At 51.4% G+C, this 22,003-nt stretch overlaps 1 protein-coding gene across 16 annotated transcripts in view; it reads right to left on the bottom strand.

Moving 5' to 3' along the window:
• JAK1 (Janus kinase 1) overlaps positions 1-22,003 on the bottom strand; it is a 142,881-nt gene that overhangs the window by 17,722 nt on the left and 103,156 nt on the right. For all 16 annotated transcript variants that reach the window (XM_070267535.1, XM_023641948.2, XM_070267536.1 and 13 more), the window contains 7 exons: positions 19,646-19,799; positions 15,512-15,675; positions 13,258-13,600; positions 11,556-11,741; positions 7,741-7,898; positions 5,534-5,657; positions 3,551-3,737 (listed from right to left, as the gene is read on the bottom strand). In XM_070267535.1, coding sequence (XP_070123636.1) covers positions 3,551-3,737; positions 5,534-5,657; positions 7,741-7,898; positions 11,556-11,741; positions 13,258-13,600; positions 15,512-15,675; positions 19,646-19,799 — 1,316 coding nt within the window. The remainder of the gene's footprint in view (positions 1-3,550; positions 3,738-5,533; positions 5,658-7,740; positions 7,899-11,555; positions 11,742-13,257; positions 13,601-15,511; positions 15,676-19,645; positions 19,800-22,003) is intronic.

The raw sequence follows: 22,003 nt of genomic DNA, 5'->3' as shown, positions 1-22,003 counted from the left end.
GTTTTACACACATTAACTCCTCTGTGCTCATGACAATCTAAGAGGTAGACAGTATTCTTATCTGCCTTTTACAGATCAGAAAATCAAGATGAAACCATTTGCCCAAGGTCGGGCAGCGAGAAGCCCAGACTCAGGGCTTCAAGCTCCTCTCTCCACAGCACACCTGGCCCAGGTCGGGGCTGACTCAGGGAGCCAGAAACAGGCCCAGGCCAAGGCTCCCCTCGTCATGCGTCCTGGGTACACCATTTCCAGTCTACTCTCCTCCATTCTGTCCCCGACTCCACCCTGTTAGCTGGGGAGAATCAGCTCAGGACTGCCTAGACGGAGAACGGACACCAAGAAGGGACCTCCTGAATGGTCTCAGGGAAGGGTCGGGCAGAAGGGCCGTTTGGGAAACCAGAGGGTGGGAACAGAGGCCATTTAGGAGCTGATCGTTCACACGGCTGCTTCAGGGACCATGGCACGAAGCTGTAACTCCCACGAACCTGTTTCCTCACCAGAGAAAGGGGCACAGTCACGCCCCCTGGGGTGGGGTGAGGGTTAGGGAGACAACACATTGAAGGTGTGCCATGCATGCTCATGCCCCAAGCCACTGTGGCTGTGACCAGCATCACATCTCAGCCAGCGGCATCCTCCTTGCACACCAGCTGGCTCCTTGAGCCTTGGTAACAGTGTCAGAGCTGAAGGGCGTAGAAATCCACAGGTGAGGATGTGACAGAATCAGTGGCGATGGGCCGATGGCTCCTTCTTAGCTTGATCACCCTCAGACTTGAGGGGCGGTGGGGCAGGACAACACACACAAGAGGGTGATTTGCCTAACTGTCACACCCACTCTGAGGGGCTCTTTATTTATTCCATGAGGAGTTTCTCGGTTGCATTTTCGAGTGAGAAACCCAGGTTGGGGTCTGGCCATCAGAACCCTGTGGTCAGGAGGGCAGAGACACTGAGGAACTCAAAATGGCATTCTCTCCAGTTTTCATGATTTCACCACTTCTCTAATTTGCAGGTGGCAGAGAAGAGGGCTTCTGAGGGCCTTCAAGAGGAGGCCTCCCACAGGCTTCTTCTCACTCCCTACCTCCGGTCCCTCCCTGCCCCTTCCCAGCCCCCATCAGGAGAACTGGCCCTTTCCCAGAGTCTTGGGCTGACGGCCATATCTGCACCCCTTTGCAGAGAGTGTGATGCAGAGGAAAGATCACTTGAGCTGGAGTTAGAAAAGGTGAGTTCAAATCCCCATTCCTCCACTAAGTACCTAAGTGATCTCAGGTGAACGAGATAACAATGTTCTCTGGGTTGTTTTGAGGATTAAATTACTTAAAACATGAAAGACCCTCAAATAGCCTGGCAAATTGCACGCATTACTCACACAACAGCAGCCATTATCATCACCATTATGATTTATTGCTACTCTTACTGTAACTACTACTGACACTACTAGGTGCGTGGCCTTGAGCAAGTCACTGAACATCTCTGAGCCTCAATTTCCTCATCTTTCTAACAGCTACAAAGAGCTACCGCGTAGATACAAGAAATGCAGATCTACATGTCAAGTGCTTGGGACTAGGAGGCACCCACAGTACCGTGGCTATTGCCATGATCATCCACTTGACAGACACTGGTGAATGCCGACCCTGTGTGGGATGCTGTGTGCCCCAGGAGTCCGAGAGGGAGTGCAGCCCACGCCTGTCTCAGAGTTCAGGACCCAGTGGGAGAAGTAGACACTAAATGCACTCGGTGCAGAGTTGCAGAGGCCTCAACTGACGCCATGGGACAGGGGCTCGCTTCCGTTGATGTGCTCCTCCCGCCCCAGCTCCTGGCTCCCAGGTCTGGGCTCGCAGGGGTGGCATCTACACCAGAGACCCCCAGCCCCAGCTAATCCCAGCAAAGAAACCACGCCCCAGTCTCCACCCGCCACCACCTCCTGGCCTCCCGGGCTGCTGCCCTCCACTTCCTCAACCTCACCCCAGACCACCAACCCCAGGAGAGGAAGGCTTCTAAGATCTGGAAGGAGAGGCTACGTGAGGAATTAGGGCCACTGGGGTTTAAGGTCTCAATGCGCTCCGAGACCCCAGGGTCAAGGGGCAGAGGTGCTTTCTCCTTTGAGGCCGACTGTCTTCCAGCACAGAAACCCACCGCAGCTCTTCCTCGAGGGGGGAAGGAGGCCCCACATGAGCGACAGCACCCAAGTCCCTTCTCTTTACCAGGTTCGGTGATGGCCCTTGCCGGGAGACGGAAAGTGATCCGAACATCAAGAACCGGGCACCCTTCTGCCCTGGGTGGCTTCCTCTGCTGCCCTGCTGAGAAGACTCTCAGCGGTACGCCTCAGAGGAACATGATGTGTCTCGGAGACTTCCCACAGTTTCCTGGCCACACTCACCAGGGCCTCAGGATCAACTGTGCTGCCCTCTGAGGCCTGATGCCTTCCAATGGGGGGATTCCACACACGCAGGGCGGTCCCTTGCGGGAAGGGAACGTGAAAAAAACCAGGACTCGATAGATCGAGCATTTGGGGGTCAGACCTGGCACTCAAACCCCTCTTTGACCTTGACCTTCAATGAGACCCACTTCACTTGTCCAGTCCTCAGTTTTCTCATCTATAAAATGGGGCACGTGACCGGGTGACCCGTCAGTGTCCTTCCAGTTTGCACATTCTAAGAGGCGACCAGCAGGACATCAGTGACACTGTTTACAGGGCCTAAAACAGTGCAGCTGAGTTCCCATTTCCCCTATCCATTTTACTCCCTGAGCCTCCTGGCTCCCCGCTCCCTGTGGGATAAAGTCCCAGGTCCTTGGCAAGGAGCCAGGGCCTCCCAAGGATCCACCACCTCTCGCCTCCCAGGCTCATGCGCCCCATCTTTCCAGCTCCACTGGGCTGTGCGGCAGCCTCTCCCTTTGCCTGCCGCTTTGCCCCTACACAGGCCGTGCTGGACGTGCCCTCATTGACCTGGCAACCTCCTGCTCACGTTCCAATGCGGCTCAAGCCCCACTGCCTCCTGCAGCCTTCCAGGCCATGTGCCTCGGGGGTCGTGGCCACCCTCCTCTGCAACCGCAGGGCCTGATGCGCGTCGACTCAAACGGCCGTCACATCCTGCAGTGGCCTCATGTACTAACGTTTTCTGTACTGGACTGGGAACCTTTAGGACACAGGGACAGGGTGGGTCTGAGGCATTTCTGAGTCTCTGAATCTAACACAATTCTTGGCCTGCAGAAGATGTGCCAGGAACATTTCTCAGAGAAATAAACCGCTGACAGGGAACTCAAAACATTTTACTTTAAGGAAGAAAGAAGTAAATTTCTGCTTACTAATCCCAGACACGCCTCTTTCCGCAGCCTACCTGAGACGCAGAAGAAAGCTTCCATCTTTTCTATAGTAAATGCTGACAGTGGAGGAATGCGATTTGAGTCGGGGACAGACTTGTAATAAAACTCAACGAAAAACACCTAGAAACCACGGGGAGGGCCCCTCTCTTCACCAGTCGACATCTTTCGCTTGCTTGGGTTCCCGGCGCATCGCCGAGGGGAAACGGCCAAGCTCCGGCACGGGGACACCAACCTCGGGGCTTAGGCTGGCAGCAGCGCTTCAGCACAAAGCTGATGTTGTCCGTGCGCAGGATCTGCTTCTTGAGGTGGCTCATGAGGTCCCCGAGGCTGGGGAAGCTGCGGTCCGAGCCATGCAGGCTGTAGCAGCCCTTCTGCACCTCGATCTGAAAGTTCTTGAACTGTTTCTGGCCACCCAGCACCTGCCGTTCGGGAAGATGACCAGAAACAAGGTGTCAGTTTAAAAGGGGCCAGGCAAATGTGCCAGGAGGATGTGAGATGTTGCCAACGGGAGGCTGGGTGAAGGGGACACAGATTGCACTACCCCTGTAACATTCTGGAAATCTGAAATTATCCAGAAACAAAACGCTTATCACAAACAAGGAAACAAAACAATAACTAACAACAGGGGGTCCAGGAGAAGGCACTGATGGCCCGGAGCTAACACTAGACAGCACAACAGAGCAGTGATGGCCACGACAGCACCTCTTCATTCCGGACCTGTAAGATGACGTTCTGCTGCTATGACTACATGACACGGTGCATGTAAAAAACAGCGCTTTATAAAAGTTAGCAAACACTATGCATGAATTAATAATTACTATAGCAAAACTTATCCAGGAACTCCCTCAAACTGAGCCCTTCCAGGCCATGTGTCCATGTGAGGAGAACCGCCCCAGGAGATGGCGGTCAGCCGTCTGGTCCAGTTTTGGGATTCTGTGGTGCCAGAGGGGAAGTATAAGCAGAAGTTTTCCTTTATGGGCACTTTTAGCGGTTAAGAATGGGGGCCAGAAAGATCTACTTATGGTATAAACGAGCACAAGGTATTTAAAATCTCAAGGCCTTGGTTTTCTCCTCTGTACAGGGACAAGATCCACTGTCCCATTGGGCTAGTGCGAGGTGTGAAGGAGAACACGTAGGTAAAGGGCTCAGCACAGTGACTGGTGAGCTAAACCAACAGGAGGGTGAGTCCTCATTTCCCCAGGTAACCTGACACGGGGAGGACCACGTCACTGAATCACTGACATTCCTGGTCCAGCACAGCTCAGCCCAGCGTGCAGGAAGACCCCATGCAGGCCGGGGGCCCCTGAGATGTTGTCCAGGACACTGGCAGCACTGGGCTCCTCCTGCCATCTCCTCTTCCCACTCCTGACCGAGCCCAGTCCCAGGGGCAGTCTGGATTCTCCTTCCTGTGTCTGAGGCCCCGACGTGCTCACGCGCTGCCTCCCATCTCGCGGCCACTCCTCGCCCGTTTTCACAGTCCATGCTGAATCCAATCAGCACTCACGTATTTACTTGGACTAATTCTGTAAAATTCACTGTCTTTTAAAATATTCCATTTCTCGCACTTAAAAAAATCACATAACAACAAAGGCATCTGTGGTCTAGCGAGGTGAAGCTGACGACTGGCTTCCACCCCAGCCTTCGGGATTCCTCTCACATCCGTCCTGGCTTCCAGCTACACGTGAGTCACTAGCAGACACCTCCACTTGCTGGCAAAACATGGGACAGCAGCTTGTCACTTAAGAGGTCTAAAGCTACCATGTGGGGAAAACCGTGTTGGCCAGGCTGCCGAGAGGGCCTCCTGGGCGCTGGCGTGTACCCGTGAACGCCACACGCACACGGCTGGGTCTGTGAGGGTCTCAGCACCGAGTGTAAAACCACCACTCTAAACAATTACACAGACTACGCAAGCCTTGGTGTAAAGTGGCTTTCTGGTCGCGTTCCCCCTTCCAGAGCGACGGGGGACCCTGCCACGGGCCCTCGAAGGAAGAAAGAAAGGGCCGAGAGGAGGAAAGGTTACGGGTTCTGGCTGCTCGGGCACCGTCTCCTCTTGGAGAGCAGGCTGCCCCCGTCAGAACTGCAAGGGATTTTCTCAGAGACCCAGGCTTTCCACCCCCTCCCCCAAGGGTGGTCCTCTCTGCAGCAGCTCCTGGACCAGGCTGCACCCAACACCCTGTGGCCATGGGGCTTGGCCCAAGCCAGTGTCCTGACTGACCTCAGACTTTTCAAAGCAGGTGACGGTCATGAGGATGTTGTCAAAGTCGGTACAGCTCCAGCGCAGCACGTACATCCCCTCCTCGCCTCCTTCTTGCCGCAGTTTATTGATGGCATATTCTGTGCTGGAGGGAGAGAGAGCTCACACCAACAGAAGCGCGCGAACCCTGCAGGGTATCCACTTCCCTGAGCCGCCTCCAGTCCCAGGGCCCCATCGCATTACCCGTCCCGGGTCCTAGGGTCCCCATGATATCACATGAGGCAGGCTGAGACACTGAGGAGCCCCGGCACAGCCGAGGCTCAGAGGTCTAGAGGAGGACTCGGCCTGCTGCCTGAGGCACTGAGCCCCCAGACACGCCGCCTCCAGCTCAGCCAGAAGGGCTCCCCCAGGCTGGGGACGCAGAGTCACCCGATACGAGGCAGTGGTGGGGGTCCCTCCCCCAGCCCCAGGCAGCACAACTAGAACAGGAGCCTCAGGAGGGTGGGGACGTGGGTTGTTCTGTTCACTGCTATACCCTCCGTAATCAGAGCATGCCTGGCTCACGGCAGCTGCTGAATAAACAACTGAACGATAAACACCGAATAAAGATACCAGTGAGCATTAGATAGATGTGGGTGGGGAACGCGCCTGTCTCACACTCCTCGCATGCCCAGCAGCAATCGGTCCCGGCACACGGAAGGCAGTGAGCAGTTGCTAAATACATCCACACCTGAGGTCACTACACCTAGCGAGTGTGCTCGCCAAGTGTGGTCAAAGAGGGCTGACGTGGTCCACCCATGTTAGAAGGCAGAGACCAACTGCTGCACAGTTCCTGAGGCCTTCATGCCCCTGCACATGTGGATGCCCCACCTCGGATGCCCTTTCCCCTAAGAACTGGTTAGTGGTTCTTCACAGTGTAATCTGGTTTGAACGCTGGCCACTCTGAGAAGGCTCCTTAGGCGGAGTGTCAGCCTCGCACGCAACAGCAGATGTTCACTCACTCAACAACTGCTTACTGAGGCCTGCGATGTGCCCGGCCTGCCCCGGGTGCTGAGGGAGAGCAACGAGCAGAGGAGACAGCACCCTGCCCTTACGGGGCTCAAGTTCTGGGTGGTGAGGCTGGGCAGACAAGAAGTAAATGGACGCAAAAACAAACAGTGCCAGGAGGTCCTAAGCGCCACTGAAGCATGACCAAGCCGAGGAAGAGAGCCAGGAGTAAGCGTGCAGGGGGAGAGGGGCTGCTCTACAGAAGGTGGCGGGGAAGACTTCACCTGCACGGTGCTGTCTGCTTGACCCCTGCAGGAAGGGTGGCTGTGCAGATTCGGCAGGAAAGGCATGCCACCCGGGCCAAGGGACAAGCAAGGGCCAGGGCCCCGCGCCTGCCTGTGGCTGGGATAGTTATCACCATGCTCAACGCCTCGCACTCAGCTCCTTGTGTGTCTGCCTCTCGTGAGTCTGTGAGCTTCTCCAGGCCTGGGATAACCAGCAAACGACCTGCCCACAGATAACCAGGACAGGGAGGAAGGGGGAAACCACGGCACGTGGAAGACAGCTTAGGAAATGCTTCCCCAGATGAATTTTGGTCTGGGAAGAGAGAGCTAGAGGCAACGAAGCAGCTGCTCTCCTCGGCCTGAAGGACAGCCACACGGAGGAGGAAGTGAACCGAACCCCCGCTGCTTCAAATGGCAGAACTCAAACGAGGAGGCAGAAGTCACAGAGAGGCGAACTTCGACTCCACTTCAGAGACGGACGCGTACTGCTAACTGCTGGAGCTAAGCTACCAGCCGGCTCCGGTAGCACCAGGTAACCCATCACCAGACTACTAATCCTGAGACGCAGGCGAGCAGAGGTCCAGTGAAGCCCCTCCAGCTCCAAGGGTCGCTCACCCTCACTGTCCCCACCACTTGTCTGGCGCTGTTTGGCACAGAAAGGGGTTAGGAAGCATGGTGTTTCTTGGTCAGCTGTGAACAGGTGAGGGGTTAACGCACGAGGAGACCGAACAGGGAGAAGAGAGGCGGCTGCTGCAAGGACCAAGACAGGAGATGCCAGGAAGGCCCGACCAGTGGACAGCAGAGACGAGAAAGAGGGCACCACTCGTACCAAACAATGTGCTTATCTGGCCCCAACCTAAACCACTGATGACACCTGTGTGTGAGGAGGCCACATTCCCCATCACTGAATGTGGGTTCTTCTCACACCAAAGGCAACGGAAAGGTTCTAGAACCAACCAGATTGGACCGTGACAGCCATTCTGTATGTTGTGGACGATCAACGGGGGAGCCACGTCGGTGCAGAGGTAATGATGGGCGTCTGCTGTGAGCCGAAAGTAGCCATCTACCAGGGACACAAAGGACAAGGCCTCCTCGTGGGAAGAGAGCTTCAGTTCCTGGTGAGAGAGAAGAAATGCCCGCAGTTACGTCACATGCCTCCCATCTCAAGCGCTGACTCTACGGGGAGGCACACAGTGAGAAGAAACTGCAAATACAATGGAAAACGCAAGAACTCACAGGAAAACTCTTTTTGTTGACAGTAGCTGTACTCATTGCATTTACAGAGGACTTTGTTCCGCACAGTTTCTCATCTGTTATCCCAAAACTATCAGTGAGACAGTGTGTGTGTGTGAGGAAGAGAAGAGGGAGCTGTGGCAGGCAGGAGACCCACGGAGAAGCTGACAGCACGGTCCAGAAGGAAGAGCAAGCCTGAATCAAGGTGGCGGAGGGAGGAGCAGCGTGTGTGCAAGCGGTGCCCTGGTCTTGGCACTAAGCAATGACCGACTCAGTCAGCACTACTCCAGTTTTAAATAAAAGGAAAAGGTGCTTCATCTCATGTGGCATCTCATGTGGAGTTGGTCTACAAGGTGAAACTCCTGGATTTTAATCCAGGAACAGTCCCTGAAACAATGATGAGGTTGCCGGATTAAAAGAAGGGACCCCTGAGTTTGGAGGCAGAAAATTTTCCCCAAGTGGGAGAATTGGGGAAGGAGGAGGGATCTCCATGGATGGAAGATTCAGAAAAACGCCTGGAGGTGAAGACGAGAGCGTTTTTCGTCTTGACCGTGCAGCCTGAGCAGAGTTTGCCATCTGGGAGGAGCCTCGGGGTCAACCAGGAGCACCTCCTGGGGAAGGCAAGTATGAAAGCGATGACTTAGAGCTCAGACCCACAAATCTTAATTAAGCAGCACCTGAGCCTTGAGAGAAAGCAAGACGGCACTTGAGAGGAAGCCCCTTTCCGAAGCCTCAGGAAAAGGGGAGGCCGGCGGCTGACAGATGGAGCTGAGAAGACCAGTGAAGGGGAGAGGGGACAGATTAAGCAATTAGCCAGGACGGAGGTAAGCGGGCCTAGCAACAGTCAGCTGTGGTGCCACAGGATGGGGACTCCGGGGTTGTGAGCCAAGGAGGCCAAGAGAGGGCAGGGCCAGCAGAGGCATGGAGGCTCAGGAAGGAGACTGCACTGAGCATGCTTCCTTGCAGGTGCGACCTGGCACCCACCTGCAGATGCCCAAAGAGCAAACTCAACAAGGTCTGGCTCGGGTGGCGCTTCACCCAGTCCCATACAAATGAGACCACGTAAGCACTCAAGCTCCCTGAGAGCAGAGTCTGAACGGAAGCAGGAGACATCGAGGAGATGCAGAGAGAAGAGGGAAATCAAGATATGACTTCATAACATGCTAGTATCATGCTTGCCTGGAAGACCGGCAGCCCCAGTACTGCCTCATCAAAGGGCTTGGAAATCCCTTGGCCAGGAAGGGATGCGGGAAAGGGACAGTGAAGAGAACACCGCACAGTGCCACCCCAGGCCCTGCACCAGCTTCACTGGATTCAAACCTCAGCATCTTCACTTGCTATTATGTTTAAGCATATGTAATCGTCAGTCATCCAGGTCAAAAGTTGTCAAATAGTGGCAATTTCAAATGGTTTAACCTAATAGCTGCGTGACCTTGAACAAGGCACTTAACCTTTTTGTGCCTCAGCTTCCTCCTCTGTGAAATGGGGATAACATTATACCCACCTCATCAGGTCGATATGGACAGGAAGAGCTGATGTCTGTACAGTGTTTGGAATAGGAAGTGCCTGGCACACAGGGAGAGGTGGTGTTCGTAGAGGAAAATAGAGTCACGGGGCGATCAAACATCTATTTCTTCCTGCCTTCCGCCTGCTCCCTACACAGCACTGAGGCTTGGCAGAGTTGCCGGCCCACGTGGTCAGAGTGAGCTCTGCCTCGGACGAGCGGCGCAGCAGCCAGGGGCTGGACTTGACTCCGTCAGCCAGGGCAGGACAGGGGCAGGCTCACAAAAACTGTGCCAGCTGGCTGATGCCTCTCCAACCCTGCCACGCGTCTTCAGGGTTTGGCCGTGTTGAAGACCAGACCACGGCTGGGCCAAGCTCTCCATCTACAGGGTCTCTGGGGAGGAGAAGGCCCTGGAGCTGCCGCGTTCCCACCCCGGGACCCTGGACCAGTCCCTGCAGCTCTCTGTGGGTCTCAGCTTCCCCTCCTGGGAACGGGGCCCAAATCCCCACATCCCAGGCTCCTGTGAGCCCTGAAGAAGATCACGTGGACACAGTATGTAACAGGCGAATGTCTCCAATACGCTGATAAACCACACCTCTTCTCATTCCTCCCTCCATTTTCCATTTTCCACTAACATCCGTCTGGGCTTTTCTACTTCTCCCTTCACTTTGGTTTTTAGTACAGTCTCCTGATGAAACTAATGTACATTTATTGTTAAAAAAGAGGGAGGTCCAGTGGGGGGCAGGGGGCAATAAAGAAATTAAAATCACTCATAATCCACCATAAATAACAGCTGTTAATATCTGATTATTGGTCTAAGAGCATGTGTACAGATATGCATATGTTTTTTAAATTTTTTGAACAAAATTGGTACCATTCTATAAATAGCTTTATATTCTGCCTTTTTCCATTTACAAAACACTGTTCCAAACTATTAAATTCAGCAATTTGTTTATATAATATTCTACTGCTCAGGGGAATTGTGATTTATTTTCCCATTCTCCTATTATTGTCAATTTAGGTGACTTTCAGTGTTTTGACACTGTAAATACTGTTAGGGTAAACATCCTCATTTACAGCCCGCTGCCACCATCTATCACTGTCTCTGGAAGACAGAGCCCAGGTTCCTGGACAGAAGGATACAGAAGCACTTTCGAGGCTTTTCATGCATGTGGCTGAGCCAATTTCCAAAAGGTGTACGGAAAAGATGAGTCACTCTGTATGCAGACTGTGGCCCCCTGTCCTAAACCACAACACCAGATTCTTTCCCAGCACTGAGTGCTACCCTTGCGACACACTATTTGCCAAATTTTAGGCAAAACATGGCAGTTCCCTGGTGTTGACCGCCCTCACTTTGTGAGGGTGCCTGCCTCTCCAGCCCGTCCTCGTCCCCTCCACGTGTCGTCAGCCGTGACTTGCCCAACACAAACATGTTTATTTTGGCAAGGCTCCCACTTCCCCTGCCAAACTGCCTGTCTGTCTAGATTATGTCCTCACTGATAGCAAAAATGAGGAAGTGAGACTGAACACCCCTTCCTCTGTCTGAGAGTCACTTGGGTGTGCCTGACACCATGATGAGGACTGCCACTGTGGCCACAGCCACCAGCCTGACACCGCTGAAGTGCAAAGCCAGGCTTCGCATCAACCACAGCCCAGATGACCCACCCAACTGAGCAGAGAGGCCATACCGGAGCCCTTGGGGAAAAGCGCTGACATCCACCATCTTCTTTTCCTTCAAATCCACTCACCTTTGTGAATTAAATATTGATGCTGAAATATCTTTGGGAGGCAGCAAACTCTGAAGCAGACACACATTTGCGAGACCAAAGAGGGACACTGAAACGTGCCAGTATAACTGAAAACTGACACTGATCATGTCTGTGTCAGCAACAGGGACTTTTTGGCTTAAATAAGACAATCATCAGATTTTCTCTTTGGGACAGGAACTCTGAAAAGCCTGTGTTGCACAACTGTGCTCAGCAAAGTCTCCTCTCGTCACCAGACCCAGACTGAATGGCTTCTGGAGCAAACTCACCATTTTTTTGTTGTCTTGTTTATTAATGCTGACCACAGACTCCTTGATTACAACGTGAGTAATTTCAGGGAAGTAAGAAAAATTGTTCCACTCTTCCCGGATTTTGTTTTTCTCCTCATCCTTCTTGTATTTATTTTCCAGTTTTTTCCGTTTCAGTTTATTTTTTTCCTTTTCAACAGGAACAACCTGATAAGATGCACAAAAGTGACAGAGTTAAGTTGGCTTTTTCATTTTCTTTCAGTAAAAGGTCAATGCTTCTGGCAAACCAATGCAGGGTCTACATTTCTCCAAAGAAGAGAAAACCAGCGTGCTCGGATTTACAGGGGAATGGGGAGAGTTGGCATCCACGGGCTTGGCGTCGCAGTTTTGGGTCCGATCAGGAATTCCTGGGATTTTACACCTGGAAGAGCCTTTACTGAGCACACGGACTAAACTCTTTGCATAGTAATCTCAGATGTTCAAGTAAATTCAGAAAGGGCAATAACTGCCCACTAGACGTGCATCTATGACCAGATCCCCACACTTCGCACGGAGACACGGTCTCAACACAGCCAGAGAACATGTTCCTCCCAAATATGAACGGACCGAACGTGGGCATACACGTCTGCATAAGGTTAAATATGTTGTGTAGCGTGAGTCTTGAAGACTAGAGATCTGGGTTAAGATCCCGCCTATGCCACTTACGTAACCAGTTAGGTCATCTCTTTGAGCCTGCATCTCCCCATCCCTAAAAGAGAGATCTTACATCTTCACGAGGCTCTCTGAGATTTCATAAGTTCTTGTCAACACAGTACCTACTGCATGGAGAGCACTCAGTAAGCATTAGGCATTGTTATTCTAGCAGGAGAATAAAACAGGAGGAGAAAATGAATCTCACCTTGACTTCAATGTTATTATTTACAATAATAATAATGACAAGAGCAGCTATAATAATTTATCGAACCTTTATTATATCCCAGGCTCTGTGCTAAACGACATTCAGTTCTCTCAACAATCCTGTGAGGTAGATACGGTAAGAATCTCCACTTTACAGATGAATAACATGTGTCTGACGCAGGTGAAGGAACCCTCCCAAGGCCACAGAGCTATGACTAGTGGAGCTAGGATTTGAACCAGGTCTGCTTAGGTTTAAAATCCATGTGATTAAACCACTCTGCTCTATCGCCTCATCCTACAAACACTTCAAAGAGAAGCTTCGAATGGAAAAGTCAATTACCTTACTTCATGGAGCCAGAGGCCCAAGTCCAACTCTTGGCACAATCGCTCATTAGTTAGTTATGACCTTGGGCAAGTTTCTTAACTTCTCTGTGCCTCTTTGTGTTCATCTATAAAACAGCGATAACGGCAGTATTCCCCTCAAAGTTTTTTTTAAGGAATGAGCGGGTTAATACATGTAAATGCTTAGAAAAGCACTTGGTACATGGTAAGCATGCAGTAAATGTCTGCGGTTATTATTTATATTATTGTATATTATCTACACTGTTATTATATTTCTCTATTTCCCTACAGAACTCAATAAATATTTATTTAGACCTACTGCTGCATGGATGCAATAAAAGATGAACAATACATGGTTTTGAGCCTTTATTTAGACTCAGCTGATGGGTGACGGACATGCAAACAAATCATTCCAACAGCGTGAACAGAATATACCATGTGACACAGGATGTCGTGTTTTGATCAGCCACCTAGCACCACTTACATTTGGTTTCTGCCTCCACTGGATTCCAAGATTTCCAGTCACCATCACTTCATAGTAGAGAATGTTTCCACTGTCATTCAGATGAAATCGATTCATCTCATTTTCTGATGAAATCAGTAACTCGGAAGTCTCAAATATTTCAGCACCATAATGTTTTGTCAAAGTTTCCAAGGTGGCCAGGTACTTCACCTTCAGGTCGTGCATGGACACGCTGCTGTCACAAATGGTCTTGTTGTTAAATTCCTTTAGGAAATCCTTGAAAACATTATTTATCCGCATCCTGGTGAGAAGGTTCCTCTGTCTGATGGACTTATTCAATGTTTCTGGAATATATCGCTTGTAGCTAAAAGAGAGCAGGAAAATACATCTCTTTTTCACATACAGATCAGCAGAGAATAGCTTAGAAGCAAGCCTAAGTCTACAAATCTTCCACGTGTTGTCGAATGAGAGAGGAGGACCTTCTTGCAGAGGGTGTTAGATGGGGTGGGGATGAGGACGACAAGGGTAAGGACACGGAGGTGGACAGAGACTGAAAGAGGACAGGAAGGCACTCCACACAGCTCCCTGATGCAAGAATCCTCACAGGTATCATCACACGGTCTAGGTCACAAAGGCAGGAGGCAGAATCAACTTGCCTACGGTTTTCTCTTGCTAGTGTTACCACTCCCACGCACGTCAGTGCTCACCTAGACACATGTGATTACACTCGGTTTCAGCTGGACAGCGGTCTGAAAGGGGTCCAGTGTGACAGATGCTTGGTATGCTCTACTTGCATGTCTGTTTTATGATTTTTCTATAGAGATCTCATACTGTTCTTATAAGAAATGGGAAAAACACATAAAAGCTAATTAACACGAAAGACAGTGTTTGCTATGTGAAAATGTCCCCAATACATTACACAGATCAACAAGTAAACAGAAAGATTATTACTCCTCTAGATGCTAACAGGAGAGTATCTATGACTAACAGAATCTCAACAAACTGATGCACAGCTGGAACAGGAGCCAGTTTTTTTGTTTTTGTTTTGAGGAAGATTAGCCCTGAGCTAACATCTGCTGCTAATCCTCCTCTTTCTGCTGAGGAAGACCGGCCCTGAGCTCACATCTGTGCCCATCTTCCCCTACTTTATATGTGGGATGCCTACCACAGCATGGCATGCCAAGCAGTGCCATGTCCGCACCTGGGATCTGAACTGGCGAACCCTGGGCCGCCAAAGTGGAATGTGTGCACTTAACTGCTTCACCACTGGGCCAGCCCCCAGGAGCCAGTTTTAACAAGAGTAAAAACACCTACGGAAGAAAGAACACGTCCACTGGGGGCCCGACACACAGGAAGACCTGTCTGTCTGTTACTCCCAGGCCCAAGATGGCACCTGGCACAGGGGAGCCCCTGAACAAATGGTTTCAAAAGAGTCGAAAACTGTGAAGTTTGGAATTTATCCCCAGCAAATATCATCTTTTTTAGATGAATGTAATGGAGACAAAGATTAGAGAAGAGTTTTCATTTTTTACTTGAGGCTTATGAAAAAATAAAGAGGAGGTGCCCAGAGAAAAAGCCACAGGAGAAAGAGACAGTGGCAGCCAGGCAGCTCTTCAGCCCAACATCACTGAGGAGCAGCTGTGCTCTGCTCCTAACTCTGGTCCAGGGCAAGGACATCCGAGAAGCAACTCATGAGAAGATGCATGCCGCTACCACAAATAATACAGCTAAAAACAGCTTCCTCTTCAAAATGAGATGGCCCTCATTTACAACAATCACAACAGCTCACTGGTTAAAAAAAAAAAAGACTATTTCTTGGATGGGTGGAAATTACACAGATTGAATACTAAAGACTTGATCACAAAGCATACTTAAGGAACAGCTGATCACCCTTCACATCAGAATTAACAGCTCTCCAGCCAACTCTAGTTCGGGCTGGGGTGGTAGTAACTGCCCGGAGAGCTAGATTGAGAAGATTTTAAGATGAATCCAGCACAGAAGGAAAAAACACAGTGATACACAGCAGTGCCCACCACGGGCAGAGAGGGAAGGGGCGGGCATGTGGGCCACTAATCTGATTGGCATTTCTGGCCCAGAACTTTCACCCTAGTACAAATTTCTGAGGTCATCAGCCAACATTCAAAATTAGGACACACAGGGCTTTGCAGAAAGCAGAGGTCAGCCAAAAGCTGGAGGTGGTTAAACTGAGATGTATGAGAACACATAAAAATAACACCAACCCCACAATCAACGCTTCAGCTAGCAGGAGGCTCACCTGATGTCCTTGGGAAGCTCTGGCAACTGCATCTTCTTCATCATGGCATAGTGCGAGATGGCCAGGACAGCCATTCCCAGGCACTCATTCTCAATGTCGTGCCCATCCTGCTCAGTCTTGGGGTCTCGAATGGGAGCCAGGCATTTGACCAAATCATACTGTCCCTTTGGAGCGAGGGGAGAAGAAATGAACCACCACTTCAGTTTCAAGAGTACCACCCATGTTTCTGACGTTGAGAAGAAGGTCCCACACAGGGAGGTGCCATCCAGAAAAGCAGTACAGCCATGAGCCTAAGGAGACTCACAGTTTCTCTGGCATCAGAGCTCATTCTCATCAAAGTGGGCATAAAGGGGCTCAGGAGATGTTCTCCACAGGGTAATTCATTCCTCTAACAGTCATCGAGCACCATTCTAGATGCTGGTGAGCAGCACCATCAATGAAGCCCTTCATGGGACTTACCATACAATGATGGTGAAGAGCAGCGTGTCCCAGGCGTGGACTGCACCAGGCCAAGGGAAGGTGACAGCTGGCGGGGGTGTGATCATTCATTAATTCCACAAATGTGCACTGAGCTATCCTAGTCTAGGAATCGGGTGTATAAAGTTGACAGGCCACCACACCCCATTCTGATACAGATTTAGAGAAAGAAGAAGAAATCCACATTCTACAGTGCATCCTTATCACATATAAGTACTGCTCAAGTTTCCAGTAATGAAATACATCCCCCAAATACCCTTCTCGTTGACGGAGGTGCACAGCATTCCAAGAACCAACAAGGGCTTCAGAAACAAAACTAAACTGAAAAGCAGTTCCCACCTGCCTTGTGCAGAGTGATAATGACAATGTCAACACTGGCTCCTCTTTATTAAAGCCTCACCTCAGTGCTAGACACTGTGTTCAGCCCCTTTGTTTACTATCTCACTTCATCTTCGAAACAGCCTGTGAGGTGGGTGCTGACATCGTCCTCTCTAACAGATGAGGACTCAAAGGCACCAGAAAGCTGAATAACTGCCTTCATCTACTTGGTGATCAGCCACCACTGAGACCCAGTTAGAGGCCAGATGTTATTCTAGGCTCCAGGGATACAGCAGTAAACCCAACCACGTCCCTGACTCACAGAGACTCCTTCCCAAGAAGAAAGAAGAAACAAACAGAAAGAGGTAACGTCAGGTAGCTACAAAAAACAAAGTCAAGCGGAAAGAGGAAGTGCTGTGGGGCAGGGACCAGCGAGCGGCGGGGCAGAGACTCAGACCCAGATGTGGCTCCAGGGCTCCGGGTCTTCATGCCTGGCTACAGCCGAGCTCGATCTTTACCAGCTGATGGAAAGTGCACAGACTTGAAGGATGGTGAATGCTGGCGCCTTCTCCAGCCTGCACAGAGGGAGCCACGCAGCCTGGCTGGTGCTCCTACGTGGGTCAGGCAGCAGCTCCCCTGAAGGGCGTTCTGGTTCTGGAGGGAGGGTTCACTCCGCTGCACTTCCCCTGGACTTCGTGTTTCTCAGGTAAGAAAAGGACACTGACCACTTCCACAGCCCACTGAGGACGCTGCAGCAACGTCCAGGAGTGAACCCTGAAGCTACTCTCCACGGCTGTGATTTCCTACAAAGATCACAGTGCAAGCCCTCAAGTACCTCATTCCTGAACTCTGAAAGGTCAGATTCTAACAACACATTCCTGAAGGACGGCACCCTCTTTTTCTACACTTCCTCCCAAAAACGGTTAAAGAATAAATCTCAGATGTGAGTACATAGAACTGGGAGGCTGAAGACAAAAGGACCCATCTGAAAGGCTAGTTCACTGCATTTCTGCAACACAGCACCCGCCCGGGCTGCACGCTGCCTCACCGCTTGGTCGTCTCTAAGGTCAGTTCTGAGGTCTTACACAGGGGGCACTGGTAACCACAGCTGTACCATGGGACACAACTGTGACGCAAAGGCACCTGTGGGAAAGCAGGTCCTACAGAAATCACAGAAGGGACGCACACCCAAACACGTGTGCATGCTGTTGTTCACAACAGCCTATAACAGTGACAGCAGAACAGGGAAAACCGAGAAACACCAAAAATGTCCAGAAATGGGGATTAAATAAACGACGGCTCTCCTCTGGATTCCAGCCTCATACTCAGCTTCCCGCCTGAAGTCTCCACTTGTACGTCACATAGCTATCTCCAAAAGGGAGCCACTGCCCGCCCTTCTCCGACCTGCGGCCCTGTCTTCCCCGCGTGGCAATGATTCCATGCCCATCCAACATTGCCCGGAACAGAAATCTCAAAATTGTCTTTGATTCCTCAAATTCCCTCACCTTCCACATCCAACCCACTGGCAAATAATACTAATTCTATCTCCGAAATCAATCGCAGATCCACCCATTTTCTCCAACTCTACTGCCACTACCTAAGCCAAACCAGCATTTTCTCGCCCCTGGAGCCGTGCGGCAGCGCATCTCAGCTGCTACAGCCGGAGTGTACGCCCAGCCCCAGCACAGCCCACTTTCCATACACAGGCAAGAAACATCACTGACTTCAAAGAGAAACAAAACCACACCCTCCGAACAGCTCCCCACTGCCTCAGGGTGAAAACAGCGCTTCCAACTCCCACTCCTACGAGACTGCGCCGTCTACCCCAGCCTGCCCTGCTGCTCTCTTCTTCTCACCCTCTTCTCCTCCGGCCACAAGCACTCTCCTCTCCGCCCCTGCCCGCCTCAGGGCCTCCACACATTCCCTTCCCTCTACACCAGGTGTTTTCAACCACAGAGACTTTGCCCCAGGGGGATACTAGGCAATGTCTGGAGACACTTTTGACTGTCACAACTGGGGGACGCTCTCCCGGCATCTAGTGAGTGGAGGTCGGGGTGTGGGTAAATGTCCTACAACACACAGTCTCACAGCAAAGAAGGATCCAGCCCAAAATGGCAGTAGTGCTGCTTTTGAAAAACTCTGCTCTACACAGAAGAAACGTCTCTCCACTCCTCCCTTAGAACTGCAGACACCTTTTTATTCTTCGAGATTCCGTATAAATGTCACCTCCTTACAGACCTCCTCTAATCACACTATAGTCGTGCACCACATAATGACGTTTCAGTGACCGATGGATCACACATAAGACAGTGGTCCCGTAAGACCAGCACACAGGGCTACACCATCTAGGTTTGTGTACGTGCACTCTATGATGTTCGCACAACAACATCGCCTAACGCCGCTTTTCCCAGAACTCACCCTGTTGGTAAGCGATGTGTCACTGTACTTAAATTAGGTCTCCCCACTCAAAGCCCTCTCCCCATACTCTCTATCACAAAGCTTTTTCCTTCATAGCACTTCTCACAATTTCTTACGGATTATCTGCACATCATTTTATTTGCTTGTGCGTTTTCTGTTCATCCAACTCGACTACACGTCTGATGCCTGCAGGGCCCACAGCTGCCCCGTTCATCACAGCACCCGCGGGGCCTCAGCAGAGCACACAAATACTCAGAGAAGTGGGTGCTGCATAAACGAATTGTGAGGAGGCCATTAAAACAACCAAGATCTATCCTTCTGACTGACATTGAAGGATCATCAATAGGGTGAGTAAAAAAGCAGTGTATAAAATGATCTGAACAGTAAGACACTTCCCAAAGCGACCTTACAGAAGACCTATTTGCGTGGTAAAGTCAGGACGCACCTAAAGGGAAAGGTCAGTTATCTCAGGGGGGCTCTACCTTCTCCCGACGCGTTCCTCCAGCGTCTCCTCTCCCAGCCCACCGCTGCGCCTGCAGCGGCCACCCTCCCTCCCCAAACGCACTCCTACAGCTGAGAGTGCCTTCCTCAGCCCACTGCCTCCAGTGCCCTGGCTCCCAGCCTCCCTCTGCTTTCTGCTGGGGAGAAGCGATGGCAGGAGGCGCGGGGCGGGGGGCGGGGGGGGGGAGGGAGGAAAGAAATGGGGCGAAATGAAGCCTCAACCACGCCCAGGTCAGGTACCAGCCCCTTGGCATGCTGAACTGCCTTCCCCTCCTCGCTCAGCAAGTGCTAGGTGGTGAGAACACCCACAGAATGGGCCATAAGCCTCTGAGCTGCCACCGGGGTCAGTCAGCTGCAACAGGAATTCTCAACCTACAATGTCTCACCCACCCCAGGTTCTCCTGCGCCCAAGCTTCCTACCTGAGCAAACAGATACTCCAGTGAGCTGGCGTCGAGGAGAGGGGTTGCATCTGTAACTTTCTTTTTATCGTAGCCATTTTTCTGCTTCTTTGGAGAATGGCGCCATACAGACTGCTCATTATCGTTGGTCCCATGCCAGTTGGTGAAATAGAACCTGGAAGGCAGGAAAACGAATGTCAACTGTGGGAAAGCGGACCCTAGAAGGCGTGGGAGAGATGCCCTGCTTGTCCCGTCTGATCAGAGCCGGAGAGCCGAGAGCAGAGCCTCAGCTGTGCAGCACTTCACTGCGGGGGTCCTTCCTTCTCACTCGCAAGCACTCTGGGGGAGTCCTGCCAGAGCCGCGTCTACGACTCCAGGAGACAAGGTAACTTTCTTAAGATCACAAAGACAGCTCCTCTGACTTCGCAGCACTTCTTCCTAAACAGGACAAGACTCCCGACAGAACCAGGAGCTGGCCCAGCAATGCCCTTCGCTTTCAACGATGCCATCCTGCCTTGAATCCCAGACCTATCTTACTCAGTTTAACACTACTGAAATCTAGCTTCATCATACACTCACATGCCAGGGATGCCACCAGCTGTGAGCCCCCCCATGCACAGGACAGTCAGTCACACCCACAACCACAGAAAGCAACAGTCCAGGGGCGTCTCCTAAGCAGGACGACACTGACACTGTCAGGGACCCCACACAGGCTTCCCTTCCTCCATAAAAAACATTAAACTTGTACTTCACCACTCTGTTGGGATAAAGATGAATATAATCTAGACTGAATTGTATTCATTTTTTTCTCATTTTGAATCAAATTAAAACACTTTTGTGGGCCCCTAAGAATACTGAGAGCCCTAGGCCTTGTGCCTAATTGGTAAGTTGTCCCTGGACAGAAGAGAGTGTCAGATAAGGTGCCAAAGGAGCACCAAGGAGGAAGAAGCTGCCGTCTACTGTGGGTGGGGCGGGGGGAGGATAAGGAAATGATTTTAAAGGCAGAATCAAGGTCTTACAACTTTCAAGTGCTTCTACACAACTGGTCTTCCCCGTATCTTATGGAAGTGACGGAGAATTGGACTGCGGGCTTTGTGTCTCTCACACAGAAAGAACCGCAGATCCACGGAGTCCACATGCAGCACACACCACAGCTGTGGAACTGTCCCCTCCCCTCCTACGGGAGAGAGGACCAGGCCCTGGGAACAGGAGAAGCCTGAGGCTACTGGCTGATGAAGAGGATGGCACTCGTGCTGTCCCCAGGCCCAGGAGCCCACTCTTCAAGGGAGCGACAGAGCACAGGCCAGGAGGACTCACGCAGGGTCGGCTCTCCCGGGCAGGCAGAAAGTAAAAGCGGATATAGCTCTATCCACCAGCTGAGCAGATACAGGAAAATCTGACATTGGAGCAGAAAAAAACGGATGAGGACACAGCCACCTCCTCTGATTACTGAGGAAAATCCAAAATGGGGAGTTCTCGTAATTCATACAATAACTAGAGATCTACTGGCACTTCTGGGGGTCTGCCTGGAAGAGACAGGTGAGGGGGTCTAAAAAGGATGCTGATGAGAGCAGCTAAGAGCTGAGCGCTGCGCACGCTCCAGGCACTGCACACACAAAGGGTCAGAGCGGCACTTGACCGGGGGCACGCAGGCTGACGGCGAGGGAAGCTGGTGACGAGAGAGACACGAGGTACGGCAGGGAAGGCTCCCTGGGGAAGGAGGAGAAGGATCTCAAGCAGGGAGGAGGCTGTCTGAGAGAAAAGCAATGAAGGATTGTCCCTGAACCGGTGCCAGCGTGGCCTCTCCGGCCGCATCCCGCCAAGTCTCTACCACAAGGAGCCCTTAGAGCTGGTGGAGCAAAGCGCTCAACACTCCCTTCGGGCAGGACACAGGCGGCCCTCGGGTCTGAACAAGGGCGTTCTTCGAGGCTGCTATCTGAGCCCTGCGGGCGCTGTGGCTGGGAAGCCTTTGGGTGAGATGTTCAGACAGGGCAGGGCTAAGGAGATCACACAACAGGAAAGGCTGAAGGAGCCTAAAGCACTGGCCGAGGCTCTACAAAGTGCCTCGAGTCAAGGCTGACGGCTTTCCATCTAATAACACAAACAAACCCCTTAAATCAGTGACTACCAAAACCAACACCTTCCCAATCGCTAATCAGACAAAACTAGAAGGTAGATTGAAGACGAATTCTACACTCCTATTTAAAGTGTATTATCGAAGTGTTCAGAAAACGTGGGCCACAAACAAATTTCTCATATTAGAACATGTCAGTGGGGAAAAAAAAGAATGACATAAACACATGTAGTATGACAACTGCCTGGATTCCTCTGCAGAATGACAAAGAACAATGCGAGAAGGAAGGAGGGCGAGAGAAACAG

Source organism: Equus caballus, chromosome 5, assembly GCF_041296265.1.
Source record: "Equus caballus isolate H_3958 breed thoroughbred chromosome 5, TB-T2T, whole genome shotgun sequence".
Classification (NCBI taxonomy): domain Eukaryota; kingdom Metazoa; phylum Chordata; class Mammalia; order Perissodactyla; family Equidae; genus Equus; species Equus caballus.
The sequence above is the reverse complement of the archived record's forward strand: the minus strand, read 5'-3'. Positions and strand labels throughout refer to the sequence as shown.